Source organism: Syngnathus scovelli, chromosome 5 (genome assembly GCF_024217435.2).
Source record: "Syngnathus scovelli strain Florida chromosome 5, RoL_Ssco_1.2, whole genome shotgun sequence".
NCBI lineage: Eukaryota > Metazoa > Chordata > Actinopteri > Syngnathiformes > Syngnathidae > Syngnathus > Syngnathus scovelli.
In genome coordinates, this window is record NC_090851.1 from 4,191,369 (window position 1) to 4,210,804 (window position 19,436).

General features: G+C 42.6%; 1 protein-coding gene across 3 annotated transcripts in view; it reads right to left on the reverse strand.

The window, feature by feature from the left end:
• Positions 1-4,300: 4,300 nt before the first annotated feature.
• LOC125968875 (alpha-1,6-mannosylglycoprotein 6-beta-N-acetylglucosaminyltransferase B) overlaps positions 4,301-19,436 on the reverse strand; it is a 37,721-nt gene continuing 22,585 nt past the window's right edge. For all 3 annotated transcript variants that reach the window (XM_049720364.1, XM_049720366.1, XM_049720363.1), the window contains 10 exons: positions 18,655-18,824; positions 12,590-12,721; positions 10,463-10,596; positions 9,266-9,396; positions 7,849-8,004; positions 7,628-7,774; positions 7,228-7,344; positions 6,375-6,449; positions 5,276-5,544; positions 4,301-5,169 (listed from right to left, as the gene is read on the reverse strand). In XM_049720364.1, coding sequence (XP_049576321.1) covers positions 4,971-5,169; positions 5,276-5,544; positions 6,375-6,449; positions 7,228-7,344; positions 7,628-7,774; positions 7,849-8,004; positions 9,266-9,396; positions 10,463-10,596; positions 12,590-12,721; positions 18,655-18,824 — 1,530 coding nt within the window. In that variant the 3' untranslated portion in view covers positions 4,301-4,970. The remainder of the gene's footprint in view (positions 5,170-5,275; positions 5,545-6,374; positions 6,450-7,227; positions 7,345-7,627; positions 7,775-7,848; positions 8,005-9,265; positions 9,397-10,462; positions 10,597-12,589; positions 12,722-18,654; positions 18,825-19,436) is intronic.

Here is a 19,436-nt window from a genome sequence, read left to right on the forward strand (position 1 = left end):
TTTTGAAGCGATGTCCACCTGCACTGCAGCTTTTCATTTGACAACAAATATAATCCAGTAAAATTGCATCATCATGTCTTGCGGTACTGTATCGACATACTGGCATCAAATATTAATATGGTGTTGCCTTTAGACGCAAATGTGTGTTCTTTTGTTCGGGAGTGTAAGCTTAAAATGTGAGCGTTGCTTGGTGGCAAATGACTCATTTCACAAGTAGCAGCATTTTGGCAGATGGCTGAGTAAATAGTCTTCAGAAAAAGGCCCTCCTATTAAATACTTGTCTGAAATCCCACTAAATTCTCATGAGAATAGCTTTATATAAAGTTATGAAATGAAATAAGTACTAGGGATGTTTTAAGAGGCGTTTAACCTGCTTTCCGATGCAGTAGCCCGCTATAAAAAGACGACAAAAGATATCACGAGCGTGTCTTGTGTCTACATTTGCATCCTCCTACATTTTGCTTGTAAAGGCGCTGTTCCAAGAATATCTTTGTTGACTGCCGTGTGTGTGTGTGTTCCATTTTAAAATGTGGGCCACACTTGGAAAGTGCGAGAAGTGTGAATTGTTCCATTTAATGTATAATATGAAGAAGACATGTTTTAGAGATAACGTGTGTCCCCAGTTGCAGTACAAACTATAAGATAGAACGACATCTGTTGCATTATGTACTGCGTCGAATCGCTACTTTTGTGTATGCAGCCGCAATTAGAATTTAAAATCAATCACTTAACACTTCTTACACGATATGACAGAAGGAGACAAACAAATGTAAATAACTGTGAGAAATACAAATTGCGTTGTGGTTCCGGTTAGCAGAGGAAAAAGATTTTGAACTAACAAGACAACCTGGATCCAAATCCCCCCGAGACAGTGTGCCATCCTCTTTTTTCTGTCATTCATTTGGGTTTACGGTGTCCCCGGTGGCTTTTTGTTGCCTCTGAGCCGTTTTCCTAGCATGCGCGATGTGTGCAGTCATGCAGAGCGTTTCTATTTGTGTCCCGTGCTGTCGACACGACGTTCAAAGTCCGTCAGCAGTCCCCCGGGGCCTAGGTAACGGCGCTTCTGGTTTGCAATTGAGGTTTTTTTTGTTGTACACTGCGTGGCTGCAAATTGTTAGAACATGTTTGTACTTTTGTGTCAATCTAAAGCAATCTTTTATCCTGGCTTGGTAGAAAAGTCCTTAGTGCATATATTACAGCTATATGAATAATTTGCCGTACTTTCCATTTCTTCTCAAGTGTTTACAATTTTATCACTTGACTGGTCTCTACTAATTAATAGGCATACAAAGAAAGGCACTTAAGAAGTAAAAGCTACATCATTGGCTTACTTTAACCGTTATTATGTTGAACTTTTTCAATCCGAAATGTTTATTTAGCATTTAGACAAGAGAGTGTTCGTTCTCGCAATTTAGACGCCTGAAAAAAAATTTCAGTGATTTGTTTCTAATTAATTTGGAAGATAAGTCTTGTAACATGAGGTAAGATTAAGACGAGCATGAACACTTGATTTTTACAAGTTTCCCATTGTATAAATTGTAACCTGGCTACTGATCCGCTTGCTATTACGCTAGCTTGCTAACCTGCCATGTTTTGTCGCTAAAACTGAGTGAGGACAAAACAGGAAAATGAGGAACGGAGAATGAGGAACAAGCTAGCTAAAGCTAGCAAGCTCTCTCATTTTTGTGAGGAACAGAGAATGAGGAACAATTTAGCCCTAGCTAACAAGCTCATTGAATTTTGTGTTTACCAAACACAATACTTGACTATTTGAAATTTGGCACCCATGTTAACGACACACTTTTCTGTGGTGTGTCAAATTTATGAGACGTTTTTATGTTCACATTATAGGGTTCCCTTGAAGGATGGTTGTGTTTTACAAGGTTGTGGTTCTGCTCCAAGTGTTACCTCGCCAATGCTAAGTGGCACGGTAAAATGCTACTTTTAGGGATACTGTTGTATCTAACACACTGATCTTTCAGCGATAATTCAAAATAAAACAAAGACTTAGCGCATCATTAAGAAACTGGTTTATGGCTCTCCCTCAACTCCCATAATTTCATTTTCCTTCAGTTATAGGTCAAACAAATATTTAAAATTGTAACCGTTGAAGCGGTTTACCGTTTAAGATTGTTGGCCCAATGATTCATTTTGGATCATAGGAGAGGACCAATCCTGAAATGTGGCTCGATTGTTGGTATGCATGTACCTCGTCTTGCTTTACAGCGATTGATGAACCCGGAGCTCCCTGAAGGATGGTTGTCAGTTTCTGCAGACATTCAGTAAAGTCATGACGAGACACACATAACACAAGAAGAAGAATTGGACAGACCGCTGCTCACCTGGGGAAATCGATCATCGATTTACTTCTTTTTAAACGTCAGATGGGTTGTTTTATTTAACCATAAACTGATTTATTCAGAGTCTTGTTGGGCTCAGGAGGAGCCGACCAATTAGACATGAATTATTAAGGAGGACCTCTCGCTATCTTTTCTCCATTCCCATCTGTTCTCATTGAACGTGGACTCCTTCCCTTCTTTGTTACTCTTGACCAGAAAACTGGGCTCAATATTTACTCTCGCCTGATGGCTTCATGCTGCTTCTTCAAGAGCCTCTTTTTTGTTTTCTCCATCTCCACTCCATTTGTTTTTAGCAAGTCTTTTCCTCAATAAAGTCTACAAATGCTAAGCAACAAGAATGAGAAGTAAGGGGGAATGAATTACTGATGGTGGCTGTCATTTTGTATTGTGTGTGCCCGAAAGTAAAAATCTGCATAAAAGTAATTAAAAAGGCATGGAGCATCTGAACTATGCTAACAGCAAGTGTGGCTTGCCAAAGTTTGGCAGGCAAATTGGACCTCGGAGAAGAAGAAGCTATAAAGTAGAAGCACATCAACAGAAGAGCATCTAAAGGAGGTGGAGTGAACAAAATTGATGACAAACATGCACGATTATATTCCATCCGTTGATCGGTGTACCCTCGTGTCTGTAAAATCAATAGCTCCCTTGTTGGAACAAAATGCACAAATCCTTGAAAGTTTGCAAAAATAAATAAACAATGAGTAGATCTTTGTTACCATGGCAATCTTGTGTTATCTTTTAAGCAACATGAATAAGGTGTGTCTGCAGCGGAGGTGTCAAGTAACAAGTAGAACACTTATGTTAGAGTTTTTCAGCCTATTTCTAGCAATTTGGAGGTTGTGTTTACTGCTAATTGAGATGTCGCAACTCTTTTCAGCTCATCAGTACGGCACTAATATTTACTGTACTGTCCATTTTTCAGGTCAGATGTATTGAGTGGACCACAAGCGGTCAATCTTAATTGAGGAGTACCCAGTGATGGTGACAAAAGAGGGTAATCAATATCCTGAGGACAGTAAGATTATTGATTGATTTCCTGGTTATTGATGCTGTGATTGTTCAGGATATCATTTCCTACCGCCCTCCCCTTTCTGTCTTATTGAGTATTTAACGCTGTTATTGCCTCCTCACTCGTCCTGACGTGTACACCAATTTGTTCCTGAGCTGATTAACTTTTGTTTGAACAGCATAAACATTGTGTTCAAACGTGCTTCTCATTCGCAATAGCTCAGAAGCTGTCACACCAAACGAGAGTGATAACAAGCCAATTAGGCTCTGGCACCAATAAAGTTGTCAATGCAGGCTGGAGGGGGAAAAAATGTCACCTGGCATTCTCACAATTAGCTGATTTGCATTATTTCCATATATAAATATATATAATCTGTAATAAATTATAACATAATAAATAATAATGAAAATATAATATTTTGACATACAGCTCTTCCATCAATCAATAGTGAATGTTAAGCCTAATGAAGAGGGAAAATTTGTCAGCCTCACGTGTCAAAGTCAACTTGATGAAGACAACTCCTCAAATTATTATCCGGTGGTGGTCGATGAAAGTCTTTCTTCTCCCTCCTGCTCGCTCGCTCACTCTGGTAGTCACACGCACTTAATATTGTGCATGGCGAGATTCAACTTATTATTCGGCAATCACATCCAAAGTCCTGCCAAAACTGAATTGTACATTTATTAGACAATTGATTACTCACCAATGTTCGAACTTGCTGGTTTCTCCACTTGAATATACGCAGCCCCACTGACAAAGGACTAGAAATGCAGTGCTACGATGCAACTCGTCCTAAATACAAGTTATAAAATTGAGGCAAAGCATGTTTGAATAAGGATGCTGCTGAAATGAGAGGGAAAAAAAATCATTCGTTGTCAGAAGTTGAAAGTGATCGTAGAAACGAGCACAAAGACAGAAGACAGCGCGAAGCTTTGATCCATGATGATCTTTTTATTTGATGACCTCACCTCCATCAGGCAGCCCCCGAGGACTCCACTTGAACGTATTCAGTGAAAAATAATTTTGTCGCCTTTATTTGTGCTCCTCTCCGCTGCTTTTCCTGCCTTTTGTGACCACAGATGATTACACTGAGCGATGTTGCCTCCGACTCACGGCCCCGGTCTGATAAATGACTCTGCCAATCGACAACGGAAGAGGAAAGAGTGGGTACGGGAGGGGGAGATGTGGGGGGGGGGGCTATAACCCCCGCTTGTCCGTCTCCCTTTTGTGCGTGCGCTGAGAGAAGATTGGATATTGAACTGTGCTCGCCTTCTCGTTGGAGTCCACGCGTGTGAAGAAACGACACAGCGGCCTTCTCTGCCTCCGAAAGTGACGACTAAGTGATCCCAAAATGAACGGATGAGTTCCTCAAGTTCCCTAGGGAGAGGCGGGCTACACTCCGGTCTGCTTTCCAAACGGTCCAAATGAGTAACTCGGCCACATGGGAAGCTCCATCATATTGTAACCTGGTGCCCGTTGTCGCATTTGAAATTCATGCATAGCGCTTCCTTCCGAAGCGGAGGCCGCCTCCCTGCACTGTCAGGAAAGCGCTCATTACCTGCCTTGCCGCCAATTCTTCCAATTCCGAGCTAGTCCTACGATCAGAGGCAGTCCCTGCACAGCGCCACTTGTCCCCGCCGGAAGTCCCTGCAGGGGCACAGGCGTCTGTATTTAGGCGAGTGGCCAGCGCAGCTGAAGAGCAGAGGCTCCCGCTGAAGTCCGCACTCGCGTCGTAACACGGAGAAGGCAGGGAGGACGTGGTTCATCTCCGAGTCTAGCACCTCGCACTGCACGTCCAACCTTTGAGGGTCACGCAAACAATAGGTTGAGAAAAAATTCGGAGATTACATTGGGCTCAGCTACAACTTTATTTGTAAAGTCAGGGTGGATGTGCGCCCCGTGTTACCTGCGCAGAGCCTCCTTGTTGTTGATGAAGCGAAAGTGAGCAGGCTCGCAGATGAAGCCGTGGCTCCGGCAAGCCTCCACGCACGACTCCCCCTCTTGCGATACGATCAGCCGCAGGGAGCTGAGAGGCGGCCAGGCGGTGGAGGCCACGTCGGGCGCCCAGCCCAGGGCAGTAGAGTTGGCCAAGGCCACGAAGAGAGGCCTTGCGAGGTTGCCGCCTTGCCTGGACACGTTGGCGGGGATGAAGGCTGGCTCCGAGGCACAAAAGTCCTAAGAAGGAAAAGCACGAGAATCAGTGGCAAATAATCGACTGGCATTCGTAGCCTTGCTTTACGAGGACGGAGGTTCTTGAAATATAATTCTATATGAATTTGAACGCAAAGGCTAACAGTACGCTAACCTATGCTAACGTGGTAGTCATGCTGATGGGACTATATAGGCAGATAGAATTACTAATTACATTTTCATTTCATAAACGAGTATAAAAATAAACACTTTCAGAGTCAAATTTTAGTAAGAGGGACAAACTAAGGAGAAAAAAAATATATATATATCTTCAAATTTGTGATGGCGAATTTTTCATTGGCAGCAAACTCGAATCAATAAAATGTGTGCTTGAAGTGGCTCAAAAATCAAATTGTAGCTTTAAAAAAAAACAAAAAAAAACAATCGCATTGATTCGACTGCACATTTGCAGTGATATGGAGGCCGCGTTAGCCGGCCAGCGAAGCGAAGGCACTAAAACGCCTACTAAACAGTCTTTAGTCATGACTGCCACCTGTGCTGTAAATAATGAAAACGACTTTCAAAATACAAATCATGATCTGCTTGCCGTCCCGGCTTACAGATACATTCATCACCCCTGGCGCATCCCTTCTTGCATGACTCGTCCTTATTTCATCAATGTCATTAGATGTACTGCTTTGGACCCGGAGGGAGGGCTAAGATTTGTGAGAGTGTTGAGAGGAACTGACACGAGGCTGGAAGATCTTCAGGAGGTGTAGTGAACTGCAGTTTTATGTACTACAGCATTTTAAATATTTTGACTAACCTCAACAAACACGAGCTCACCGATATGAATGAAGCACGTGGCGTCTCACCTGCTGCTGTATGTAGGCGTGCACTCGCTCCAACATGCCCTCGCACGTGTACTCGTAAGGCAGGTACGGTTCAACCTGCCACACGCAAACACAATTATGTTGCATATTTAATACAATGTCTGGTTGTATCATTTTAGCACGTCCCCGAGAGACTGTGTAGATGACGGATGGATGGCATGAGAGTGCCTGCTGTGTGGCGCGAGCTTCAAATTCTTTATTTTCCTGATTAGCTGCAGGAGAACTGCCAGAGTGATCTATAACTGTAGAAATAACAGAAAAAAGTAATCAGATCGTTGGCAAAAGCCGCCTTCCAATCGGGCCACGCTGCAAGATGATGACGGCAGAGGAGCCGATCGACTTCAATAAAACTTGCTTTTTTTTTTTTCATAAATCCTAAAAAAAACTATCAAGAGCTATGTGATGAGAAGACAGACTGAACAAAAAGATAGATTGGAGCACGATGGCTCGTCACGCAGCAAGAGATTGCTTTGCCCTGCATGACTGAACGGAATGTGTGTGTGTGTTTGTGTAGTTTGAAGATAATGGCCATAATGTGGAGGTAGGGTTTGGCGGGCTGATATGGCAGATACAAGGAATTTCATCATCTCCAGGCTATTCACAATCCTATTGTGTGTGTGTGTGTGTGCATGGCGAGGTCCCGGGAGAAAAGCATAGTGTGTATTTTGCATGAACGTTTGATGAAATGTTTGCCTGAATGACAGCTGAACGAAAGCCACAAGAAAATAGCAATGTTTAAATATACACATTAAAAAAAACTTTTTGGCCAATATAAATTATACATTCATACATATTTATACATATATATATATATATTTTTTTTTTGGAACACTACCTTGGTTCTCATAATCTCTCTGATGGCCGTGTCGAACTCCACAGAGTTGTTGTAATCCACGGTGATGACGTGAGGCCTGCCGATGTATTGCTCCGCGTAGGGATGCTGCGACGACACCTGCACAACATCATCGACTTTTTTATATTGGATATTTGTGAAAAAATATATTGCACCATCCATGGTCAAGATTTTCTACTGCCCAGAGATTGAATTGCCTGGGTTAAAGTGGGATGGTATACTGGGAATAAATTGAGATGGTACAGATGTATAAAAGGAAGCGGTGTACAATACACTCGGTGATGTAAGACCAAATCCCGAGAGACATTTTGGAATGTTTCATGAAATGATGGCCTCACATCAAATAGTCTCTCAATAAATCATCAGGTGGTGGAAAACTTACTTCTCTTGATGTGGGCTTTCCTTTGAAGAACTCGTGATTGAGCGAGCTGTGAGGCGGTTTAAATTTTGGCTGCAGGAAAACGCAGCCGTTGGCGATGGCTTCCAACGGGGCGGGGCCTTCATATGGAAAACCAAAGCCGATGAAGAGCTGCAAACAGACGAAGAGGCTCAGGTGCTTTTTTTCTTTAATTGTACAAAACACGACCAAAGTGTGTTGTTTACTTTTGCTTTGCGCAGCAGCTGCTGCAGCTCGTGCTGGGGGAGCAGGCCGTGGTTCTTGACAAAAGCCGGAACCTCTGGAGGTCTCTGCGTCTCGTAGTACACCGTGCCGTGGACCTCCATGTATTTGTGGAGAATCTGCAGGAAACCTTCTTTGCCCTAATGGGGAGCACGAGGCAGACAAAAGGTGAGCTGGTGGATGTTGTCGTTATTGCGTAATTGTACGACCGAGTTATTTGAGTCGATGCGAGGAACGCAACTCCTGTAATAACGCGCTACAAATTTTTCTTCAATCACAAGTGAGAAAAAAAAAATTGACCCCACATTTAAATTCTCGCCAGGCTGTTTTGGGCTCCCTGTTATTTTTATTTTTTTAATTGCAATTAGCGTGATGACTAGCAGCACGCCACAAAGGCGATTTCACCCCCCATCTAAAAAAAAATAAAAATTAAAAAATCGGGTTATAGATCTGCTCCAATGTACTCACTATATCCCTCCACCTGCACTCTGACCCCCCTCGCCCAGTTAATCCTCCAGCTGCAACCGAAGGCAGAAGGGATCGATCAGTTTCTCCGCTGGGATTTTCCCCAGCCAGAGAGCGAGAGAGATTTGGACAACTAACAGCAACAATACAAATCATTGGAAGGTGGAACGGATGCGTCTTAAATCCTCCTTTGCTGAGCATTAACATTTTTTTTTGCAAGGCAATTTAGCGGGATATGTTACAGGAGTCAAGCGCCGTATTTTGTTAGACCGGGAAAATCCGTCCATCCATCTGAAAAGAACAATTGAAATGTAAAAATGTTCAGACATTTGACATTTATAAGTACTAAGGGTGAGTTTTAAGGATTCCTAAGCTAAGGTAACACTCATTAACACTTTTCCAACCTCGAGGACTGCCTTTGACAGCTTTGCTAAGTGTGTGATTGGAAAATGCTCAGATTTCATTTGAAATCCGTAAAGATAGACCCTTCAAATGGAAGCGACGAACACATTTTAAAAACACAAATTCAAATTCAGTCTGACATATAGTATGCTAAGCCACAAGTGGGTCTGCAAATGAAAGCCTTTCAAACCGAGATGGAATTTCCAGAAATATAATTCAAAAACAGCGGCTTACCTGAAGCTTGTATCCCAGCAAACGGATGCAATGTGAGAAAGGAACAAAATAGCATTAGCATATCATATACGCTAAAAATATGCATTGCTAATTTGCTAACAAAATAGAATTAGCATATCATATACGGCAAATATGGCCGTATATGCTCGACATCAAATATCCCAACACATTTGAGCACAATATTTTTAACTAAACTCAAAAAAAAATAGCACGAGTTATCTCCTGGGCCAACTTTAGTTTGTATTTTGCTGCCAAAGGGAAGCTTTAGTGCGGCATCAAGCCTCCCCCCCCCCTTTGTACCTTCCACATGCTGGCCTCCTTCCCGTACACCACCGCCATGCTGTTGACTTTATTTTCCCGGATGCTCCTCTTTTCCGTGTCGTTCAGCTCCTCCGACACGAAGCCCATAAAGGAGTTGTCTGGCGTGTGAGCTAAATTTGGGCAAAGGGGTGAACGTTGTCGCACGTTGAGACAAAAGGAGCAAAACAAAGACAGTCGTGCTGTGAGTGAGATACAGAAAAAAAACGAAAAAAAACCCGGCTTGTTTTTTTCCACTGCTAATTGAGGACTGCAGCTGCATGGCTAAGTATTATAAATAGTTGTTGTCCATGAGCCAGCTGCTGTTAGCCATGGATACATGCTACACAAGTGTGTGGGTTTAGTCTCAGAAGGCCGCTAGTCAAAGTGAAACATGGGCACCAACAGAAAGACGATAATGGCGCCGCTACAGCCGACTGGTTTACAAGTGAATGTGAGAAAAGCACCAAGTTATGTCGCCAATAATTCAACCAGTCACGCTAAGGAGGCAGAGAACAATAACCGAAAAATCCCATCACGCATTTGTTTATTCTGCCGAGGAACATAGGCACTGTCACGGCGTTGAATAAAGCCAAAGCACAAAACATCAGTCACCTGTCAGATGAATGAGTCAGTGGCCACCGTTTAAGACCGCTATAGCGCTTTCGTTTTTATGCTCTGACGTTTTTGAATGAACAAATAAAACATGGCTTAGCAGTTAAAAGGAGAGGTGGGAGGAAAGACGTCAGTAAATTTTTGGAAGATGTAGATTTTCTTCTGGAGCCAGAAAGTAACGCTGATTTAATGGCACATTAGAGAATATGCTAAATGGAATTAATTTAGACAAATTTATCAATCCAGCTTTGCTACATGTGTACACGTTTGCTGAACTGACAATTTTAATTGTGACTTTTCACATCATTCACCCATTTTGACCAAATTATAATGAGCATATCAAGCATACAATATAAAATCTATATATATAAAAAAAATGTCAAATTGATATACAGCGGAAGAGTTCCCTGGAGTTTTGATTTCATATGTATATCTAAAAAAGCGAAGCATGGGGAGTCTCTGTCACCAAATTTCTTCCCATTATTTTATCAAACAATCCATTTCTTCCTTTCAACGTGTGCCATATTGTTTGTTGACGTTCCCTACGTGCAAACGAGGTCGACAAAAGCACGGTAAGCGTCTTACGGAACATGGTCATGTACTGCCTGGCGTTCAGGTTCCAATAGCCCCAGTTGGTCCGGTATCCATGTAGAGTGGCGTACTCCTCGTGGTTGTAAGCTGGCTCCGTGCCAAACGTGTCAATAACTCGAATGTGACATCTGGAATGACACAACATATCCACTTTGGAAAACGGGAGAACGAAAGCGGGGCTCCTTCAATATACTCTTGATATGTGATCCAGACACGGAAAATGAGTCACAATTTGTCTCACAAGGCCAGGTGATGTATCGGCACATCGAGCACACACACACACACATCTAACACAAATCCACGTTCCGCCACGATTTGATGCTCTATTGAAGCGGTTCATATACAGACATTGGTGTCATCGCCCCCGCTTCTGTCATGGCATTTTTCGAGGATTAAATAGAGCAACACAGAGGTGGAAAAAAAAAATAGCTATCTGGGCACTTACCTCAGCAAATGAGGGATGAAATGTACCATGCACGTCAAGTGTCAGGTGTGATATTGTATGAACATCTGAGGAGTATTTGACATGTCTGCATTTCAAACTGAGTTAGACTTTTGTTTGACCACAAGACAATAATTATGGCCAGCACACAAGTTGCTGTTTTCAAATGACTCGGATGGGTTTTGCAGACCGTGCAATGCCAGATTGGGATGGGGCTTTTTTTTTAAATATTCCAAGCTCCATCTGTGTCTCCAGTCTGGAGCTTCTACAAATTGATCAATTGGCTACGCTCATGCATTAGTTAAGAGTGGGAGTAGTTTATTTACTTTCACACCTGAAAATAAGGCGATGCCACAATTTTATTTAGACTTTTTTTTTTGGAGTGAAAACCTAAAAATGAGAATAATTAAACAGACCAAAAAAAACTTTTATATTTATCAATATTTTTTATTTAATTTGGTAAAAATTTGACAGAAAAGAATGTACTTTGCTAAAACACTATTCTTCCAAATCTGGCTTTATAAAGAAAGGCAACCAATCTACATCATCTTGTCATTCTTTTGTAATTCTATGGACCTTCTCTTCCAAACGAACTGTCAGAAGGTGTTTGAGAAAGCACAAATCAGGACTCCAAACACTAACGCGGGACTGCTGTCCTCAGCAAGCAATTAGACTCGGACTGCCGCTGTGCGCTGACATATAGTCTAGGGGAAAATGTGCTATTTTCTTCGTGTGGCTGTGTGTGTGTACGAAACACGCGTACTCAGACGTTGCGCGTAAAACAGAAACAGCAAAATGGGTTCTGTTCTGGGGAGGGGGGAGGAAGTTTCCTCTGTAATGCTTATAATTGGATTTTAAAAATACATGTCATGGCTTTCATGGCTCTGTGTTGTTTGCTACCAGCATTGTTTTTCTGAAGGGGAGGGTGGGGGGCTCTACGGGGATGTTTTTTGCTTTCTTTGCTCAACTGTCACATCCCCACCTTTACTTTGATTCGCATATTTGTTTATGTAGACATATCTCTGTTCTATTTGTGGCATTTGGCCCGTGGTCACATATCGCGCTGTCTCGTCTTCAATTTGTCGGGCGTGCAAACCACAGAAAAAAAAAAAATAATAATGACAATTGCTCCGATCATCATAAAAAAACATGGTGAAGACTGTATTGCTGAAAGGATTTTGTTCCCTTAGTCTCGTGGCTGTCGTGGCCTACTTTCCAAGATGGTCCACCTCTGTGGGGATGCCAAAAGCTGTTAGGCACATTCTGAGATGCGCCAGCATTACACACAGGCGTGCGTGCACAAACACACACACACAGTACTTACAGGCCTTTGTAATTTTTTTTTTTTTTTTTTACATCATGTCTTCTTCAAACTTCCCTTAGAAGACTCGAAGAACATTCAAACAACTGAACTGGAGCTAAGAATAGCTAATTTGACAAATGAGTCTTGATTTACTACAACCCAAATAGAGTGCTGAATTACGTGTTACATTTTTAACACGTTTTTGCAACATAAAATTTAGTTGTCAACTCACATTTGAAATTGAAAAATGACCAATGGTAGTCTCAGACAAGTGGGACAAAGGCCGTGGTTGGAGCACATTAATTTACCGCTGCTCTTTTCATGACACATAAACGACCAGTAACCATTAAAAAAAAAAAAAAGGATCGGGACTAACTTGTGTCTCTTTAGCGAGAGCCCCATGTGCTGCTTCATCTGCTGCATGCCGTGGTAGTCTGTATAGATGAGGTCAAATGGCAGCGGGCCAGTCAGTGGGCAACTGCCTCTGCCGGGGGGCACACCCAGGAAGCTGCAACACAAAATAGATTTTTTTTTTTTTTTACTAAAGATAAAATATGAATACAGGCATGTGTAGCCTTGCCCCGAAACGCTGACACCGGCAAAAATTCCTTACACAGGGACGACTGTTTTTTGCTGTGTTCGGCAGCATTTCGGGTGGACGAAGCACAATTACGGCATGAGAGCAACTGAGCGTTAGCACGAGTGTTTTTTTTTGACTGACAGTCGGGGCCAAAAATCTTGCCATCAACCCAGAATTCCTGTCTTATGCAGATTTAGCAAAGCAAACTGATGGAATGTTTGACAGGGTAGGTGAAAAAAGGCTAATTGCCTTCATGTCACGGGCCGGCTGATTGGCTACTGCTGAGGAGACGGCAAATGTCAAGCCGCCGTTTCGTTTGACAGCGGTCACGCTCCTTCACTTTTTTTTCCCCAAACCTGGGCTCTGCTTTTTTTGCTGTCTTTTATTTCTAAACCATTTGCTATTTAGATTTGTACGCAAGTTGACAAGCTCGCTAATGTCGTTGGAAAGTCGTAAATACAGCAAATGAGCGACATTTGTCAGCTATAAATATAAAACCTTGTGTCATGACTTGCTCTTACACAATCGAGTTTCATAACCTTCCAAAACCGACGACCCCGTGTATAAAGGTCACACGGGAACGATAATTTGCTCTTCCGATATCATGCCCAAAGGCTCTGTGAAATTTGCACAGTTTCAAACTCCCAAGCAGCCAGAAAAATTATAATGAACTGAAAGTGTGTTTTCCCATGAGGCAGCATCGCAAGCATCGCACTTTTTGGTTCAATCAAAGCAAAGCCGTGAGGGCGCCGGCCTTTGGCAAAACATAACACAAACAAACAAGATGAAAAGCGTATTGATGAGGACCTGGCTCGGGTGCTACCTTGCAGCGGGCAGATGGTCAACGGACGGCGGAGGAACGCCGCCCGTGCACGTGTCGTGGCTGATCTGTGTGTATTTATTCATACAAACGCAGCTGCTGCTAACACGTCTGTTATAAAACACGGCATCAACGCCACATCAATTCGCACTTGCTAGATCGGGCGCGAGTAAACAAACAGTTGCGGCTCACTCGTGTGACGTCTCATTATTACGTTCGAAAAGGAAGAATACAAAAAAAAATTCTTTCTTGCTTGCTTTTTCTTGTTCCTTCTATTGTGGGCGAGCAGTGAAAGACAGCGCGGCTAATGAAAGCACATTGAATACCCGTCTGAAGAGGAGTAGTGAGCAAAATAAACCACAGCTCCTTTTCCATTAGCTCTTTGGAAGAAGCTTGGCGGAGAGTAAACAAGCATCTCGCACTTTGTTTAAGGACAATGAATGATGTCAAAATATATTTCCACAAGTTGACATTTTAATGTTAGCTTTTCACATGATTGCAGCCATGTAAATGTTTTAACTTTTTTTTTTTTTTTTTAAATTGTGGAAAATTATGTATCCTTTAAAACACCAGATCAACGGAATTGCAACAATCTTCATTTAGAGCAGTTTTTGTTTTTATGCTAGCAGATACAATCAAATAATTCCAGATACAAAAAATGTTTTTGTCTAAAAATGATGCTCAAAAATAGCCTTGAGCCACAAGAAGCAATATTTTAACATGGCAGAAAAGCTTCTTGTCACTTTTGAATTCCCACACAAGAAAAAACAATTAAAAAAAATCTGAATGCAATTTTTTTTCTGTTTTTACAAGTGAATGATAAAACGATAGACTGCCATTATGCATATCAGCCGTCTTTAAGTGTGCAAGTTTTGCCTCTGCCTGAGATTTGCCAAACACATCCACTCAGGATGGCATTTCTGGCAGGCTCAAGTCGAGCTGCATGCTGAGCCACACAGGAGGCCAATTATCGGGTTCTCCTGGTCTCCGGGCTGTCGTGGTCAACAAGCACTCAGAGAGCAGTAATTGACAGGCAAACAAACCGGTCGTCATCGTAGCTACAGGAGCGTGAACTCTCCTCGTTTTTGGCAAAAGTAGCACATGCATATGCAGAAAGATCCATTTTTTGTGCTTTAACTCTATAAATATTACACGACTCACAAAAAGTTAATAATAGTGCAGCATTTCAGGTAACGTTATCGTGACCCACAACGTCTACAGGTGAACTTAACTTGACCTTTTCTAAACCTAGGGATGCACATGTCCATCCGTTTAATGTTTCAGTACTTTTGAAGTGATGTGTGTGGCTGAAAAAAGGAAACGTTTAATCGACAAGCTCCTCTTATGACACCGAATCAGTGATAGTCACAAAACACACACACACGAATATAATCATATACATGCGGGTAATCATCCATTCCCACATGCACCTCTGATTGCAGTGATTACAACAAAGGGATCGCAATTTGCATGCATGGCGAGGTTTCTTTTTAATTGAAACACGCACAAACACACACGGACAGACAGACAGAGACAGACAGAGCACCCCTGCTAACAGCGAGGCTCCAGTTATGAATCGAGGCAGGTAGCCATGGACCAGGCAGCCGCGAGGCATCATAAAAAACAATTCAGAGAAGAGTGAGCGAGGGAGAGCAGCAGTGGAGGGGGATGAATCTGAGATGAAAGGTGGAAGAGCAGCGGGGGGTTGGGGGGGGGGGGGGGGGGGAGGTAGGAAATGAAATAAAATAAACACTCCTGTCAGAGATAATAAAATTGTCAGATGGAGAGCTACGATGCAGAGGGGGTGAAGCAAATGCGAGGGTGGGATGAAAAGGGAAACTTGGAAGGTCAAGGGAGGGCAGAAGAAAATAAGAGAAGAAGAAAATGAGGATTGAATAAAATTTGTTCATGCAATACTAACAGAGCAAAAGAGGAGAGTGGAGCAAACAGAAATTGAATCGATGGAAAGTTATCCACTGGCTAAAAGTAATGAAAGTTTACCTAGTGGCACTTCTGTATTTTTGTTTTTCCAAAGGGGGGAAATATCCAAATCAACTTATGTTAATATTTGGAGTGACGCGACCCAGAGGAGACCATTTTGTCACCTTGGAAGCCGTCGACTGTCATCATGAGATTTGCAGGCAAACTTTTCTGGATGATACGGCGGCTGGCTCTCTCCCCAGATAATCGAGAACAGACTGTGGAAGAGTTCTAATATTCAACAACTACCTCCAGAATTTGGGATTGGAGAGGTGGCATGTATTTGAGAGTAGGAAACTAAATCTAGCTTGAGGGAAAGGTAATTGGATTTGGAGCAACCTAGTTGGAACACCTGATATCCCTTCAGAGTAAAAATGATAATTTTTTTAATTTGAACGGAGGTTTTAGTGGCGCCACAACTTTCTTGAGGAAACAGTTATTTTGGTCGGAGTGTATTTATTTATTTATATCTGAGCGGAGGCCGTCATTTGCAAACATAGCAATAGTAAGCTAATTATGGACACCTTTTCGAGCTATGGATTCTGGCTAGTTTAGCATATATCAGTCTTACATTAAGTACAAACCAATCCATTCTGCGAGCTGCTGCAGACTCTCAAAGGGATGAAAGCTGTTGTATGTTTTTAATAATCTCCGGGGAACATCTCACGACAAATCAAATCCAACTAAAACACGGAAAAGGAGGCTGATGAATGGATAATGGCGGTTTTACTGCCGCTGACTTAAATGTGTCCCTAGACCGCGAGGCCTTTCCCACACTTGTTGGCCACTGCTATTTATCCTTCAGGGGAAAAAAAACAAAAAAAGATTGAAAGGGAATGATGAGAAATCTAATCTTATAGGCCTGCGGTACAGAGTCTTCTTCTCATTGTGGCGGTCTATGCGGCTTTCCTTTCTATTCACTTTTAAGTAAATCAATTTTTGCTGTGTGGCTGAGGAATGCCAATCTCTCTGAGCCGCTCATATGTGGAACGGCCAAAGGAGAAACTAAATCCGCGGCGTTCTAATTTCAACCAATTTCATTTCTTTTCATGTACAAACTGCTATTGTTGCTTAATTGCCGCATTAAAAGAGGCTGTGCACGAGATATTCCGACGACACGGCGGTTGTATGAGCTGAAATAATAACACTGCACCAGCCAAAAAAATTCTGTCATCAAATGGAGCTTGAAAGTTAAAATAAGGCGCACGCACACACAATAAACTAAATAATTTCTGTGCTCCACTGAGGTGCAAGCAGTCTAAGAAAATGTTTCAAGCAAGACTGGAGACGATGAAAAGCTTCTTAATAAGCACATTGATTTAAGAGGGGGGTAAAAAAAATGTCAAACAAGCTCCAAAGAAATGAGGAAACAAAGGAGCATGCGATCCAGAACTGTCAGACGTGGAAAAATAAATGATTTCATCAAGTAGAGAAAATATGGCAGCTCCAAAATAATATGGTTTGATAAGCTTATTGGAATTGCACTGAATGAATGGAAAAAAATTTTGTCAGCCGCAGAATGATGGAGAGCAAGGTATAGCTTGGTCTACCTTTGCGTTTGCACTAATCCATCTAGGGTGCCTTTGAAATCTAATTTGCAGAAGCTCCATTTCCATCACGCTACTCTCTGAGAGCCCACATTGTTAGGAACGCACATTCAGCATAAAAAAGGTGACAACGCCCTCAAAAAAAAAAAGTCATGCGATGTCCACGCTTGTTAAAGTGCATTCATCCCCCGGAGCATAACGAAAGAGAAAATGCATAACAGAGGTAGCAGTGATTGTCAAACACAAGGACAGAGTCTTTGCGTATTTTAGATACCAAGGGTGCCGACTCAGCACCTTGTCCCATCTAGATTTGCACGGGTGCACATTTTCTTCTCACCACCGGCACTCTTACAATAACGAGCCGCGGGATTCCGAAAACGTGACGCGAGGCCGATCGGAAAAGCGAAACAACCGAGTCGGGAAAAAGCCCGTAACGGAAGCAAAGGGGGAAGCGTATGGCGAGGTCTCACGTGGTGTGAAGCAGAGTAAAGTGTAGCAGATGTCGACGTGCGCTGTCGGTGCATAATGTATAAGATACAGCCACCTGATCGCCCTACGGGCTGGGGCACGAACTCGCTAATCACCTCCTTAGTGGCCAATTACTCGTGTACTGTATTCTGCTACACCGGTGCATCAATACTAAAAAAAAAAACAAAAACGTCCAAGTTGGTGTCACACACAAACTGGAAGTAAATATCAGCGCTTCTGGATTTGAGGCGGGCAGCGAGACGAACTTTCAAATCACAACACACACAAAAAGATGTGTGAATTCAAGCATCTATGTCGTGTGTGTTTGTGCGTTCCCCGCAGATGTCGTTATATTGATCCGATGCCGTTGTGAGAATCGATAGTGGCAGGGAGACAAAGACGACGGGAGCCAAACAAAGGATGCCAAAGCACAAAGCGTGACTCGCTCTCTTTTCCGCTTGCTTGAAATTACAAATGGGGAATGGAACCGCTGCACATCCGTCAGCCGTCATCAGGATGCGAGCGGCTCGACAAGCCGGTTGATCGATGACATTTAAGGCAGGAAAAGGGATTTTGAACAAAACGTACAAAGCCAAGCCACAGGACCCCCCCCCCCCCCCTTCCTCTCTTCAACAAGGTATATTTACATCAATCCGTCAACCTTTGTGCACGTTGGCACAAAAAGTTGTCAATGTCAGCAGAAATGCGGAAGCGTGCTGACGCAGGGGCACACAAAAAGACGCAGCGCTGGCTGTCGGCATGGCGCTGACAACACGCCGCCGACGTCTATCCGGATCAATATTGTGACAAATAAATCAACAAGAGGATAGCATTGACTAATCTTTGCCCAAAGTGGAGATGGTTGCGATTAGAGCGCGTGCAGTACACAGAGTTGAGTCTGTAAGAGAACGCCGATGACAGGAGGATTGGAGAACGTCATTGATGGCCTGTCACGGCCGTCAGTTACGCAGCTCCACTAAGTGAAATCCAAGATCTTCGCTCAGATCCATCACAATGAAATGATAGTCAAACAATCTTGTACATACCTCTGGAGCTCCTTCACAGACATTGAGATCTTCAGGTTGTGTCCCAGAACGTGGAGCGTGGTGAGGATATCGGCCCATTGGACCATTTCGCCCAGAGGACCCCCTTTCAGCACCTTGGGGCTGAAAACGTCGCCAGACTCCTCGGTTAGAAACCCGACGTGGATTAGGATCTGTAACGGGAGACACATTAGCATGTAAATATTCACTAATATAATATTAATTCTATATAAAATAAAAAATACGTTAAATATAAAATAAACAAATAAATTTAAAAAATATATATATATTTTAAATAATATATTTTATATATATTTTATTTATACATATATATAAAAACATGACAAACACTGCAAAATCACAAGTTGAAAAAAATAAAGTATGCATGTGTGTGTGTGTGTGCATAAGTAACAATTGTCAAGCTCCAGCTGGCGTGAAAAAAAAAAAAAAAATCCCCAGATTTAATAAGGCGTATTAGCTCATGCTTCATAAAAAAAAAAAGGATAAGTGAAATTTAATTACAGTCATGGTGGCAGATGGCAAGAGTGACAACCCGTGGCAGCAGCGCCATTATTTTTCACACTCGGCCGCAATGACGGCACAAAAGTGTCAAAGTCGTTCCTCTCAAGAAAAAAAACGGCATGTTACCTCTTCAACTTGCAAAGGTGTTACCCGGGGCCGTGCGAGTCGTTTTAATATGCAGCATCCAAGCAGCAAATAGATTTGATAGAAAGCCCGCAGGATCAAACCTTGGAGCTACTAGCGAGCGCCGTCGCACCCCGCCG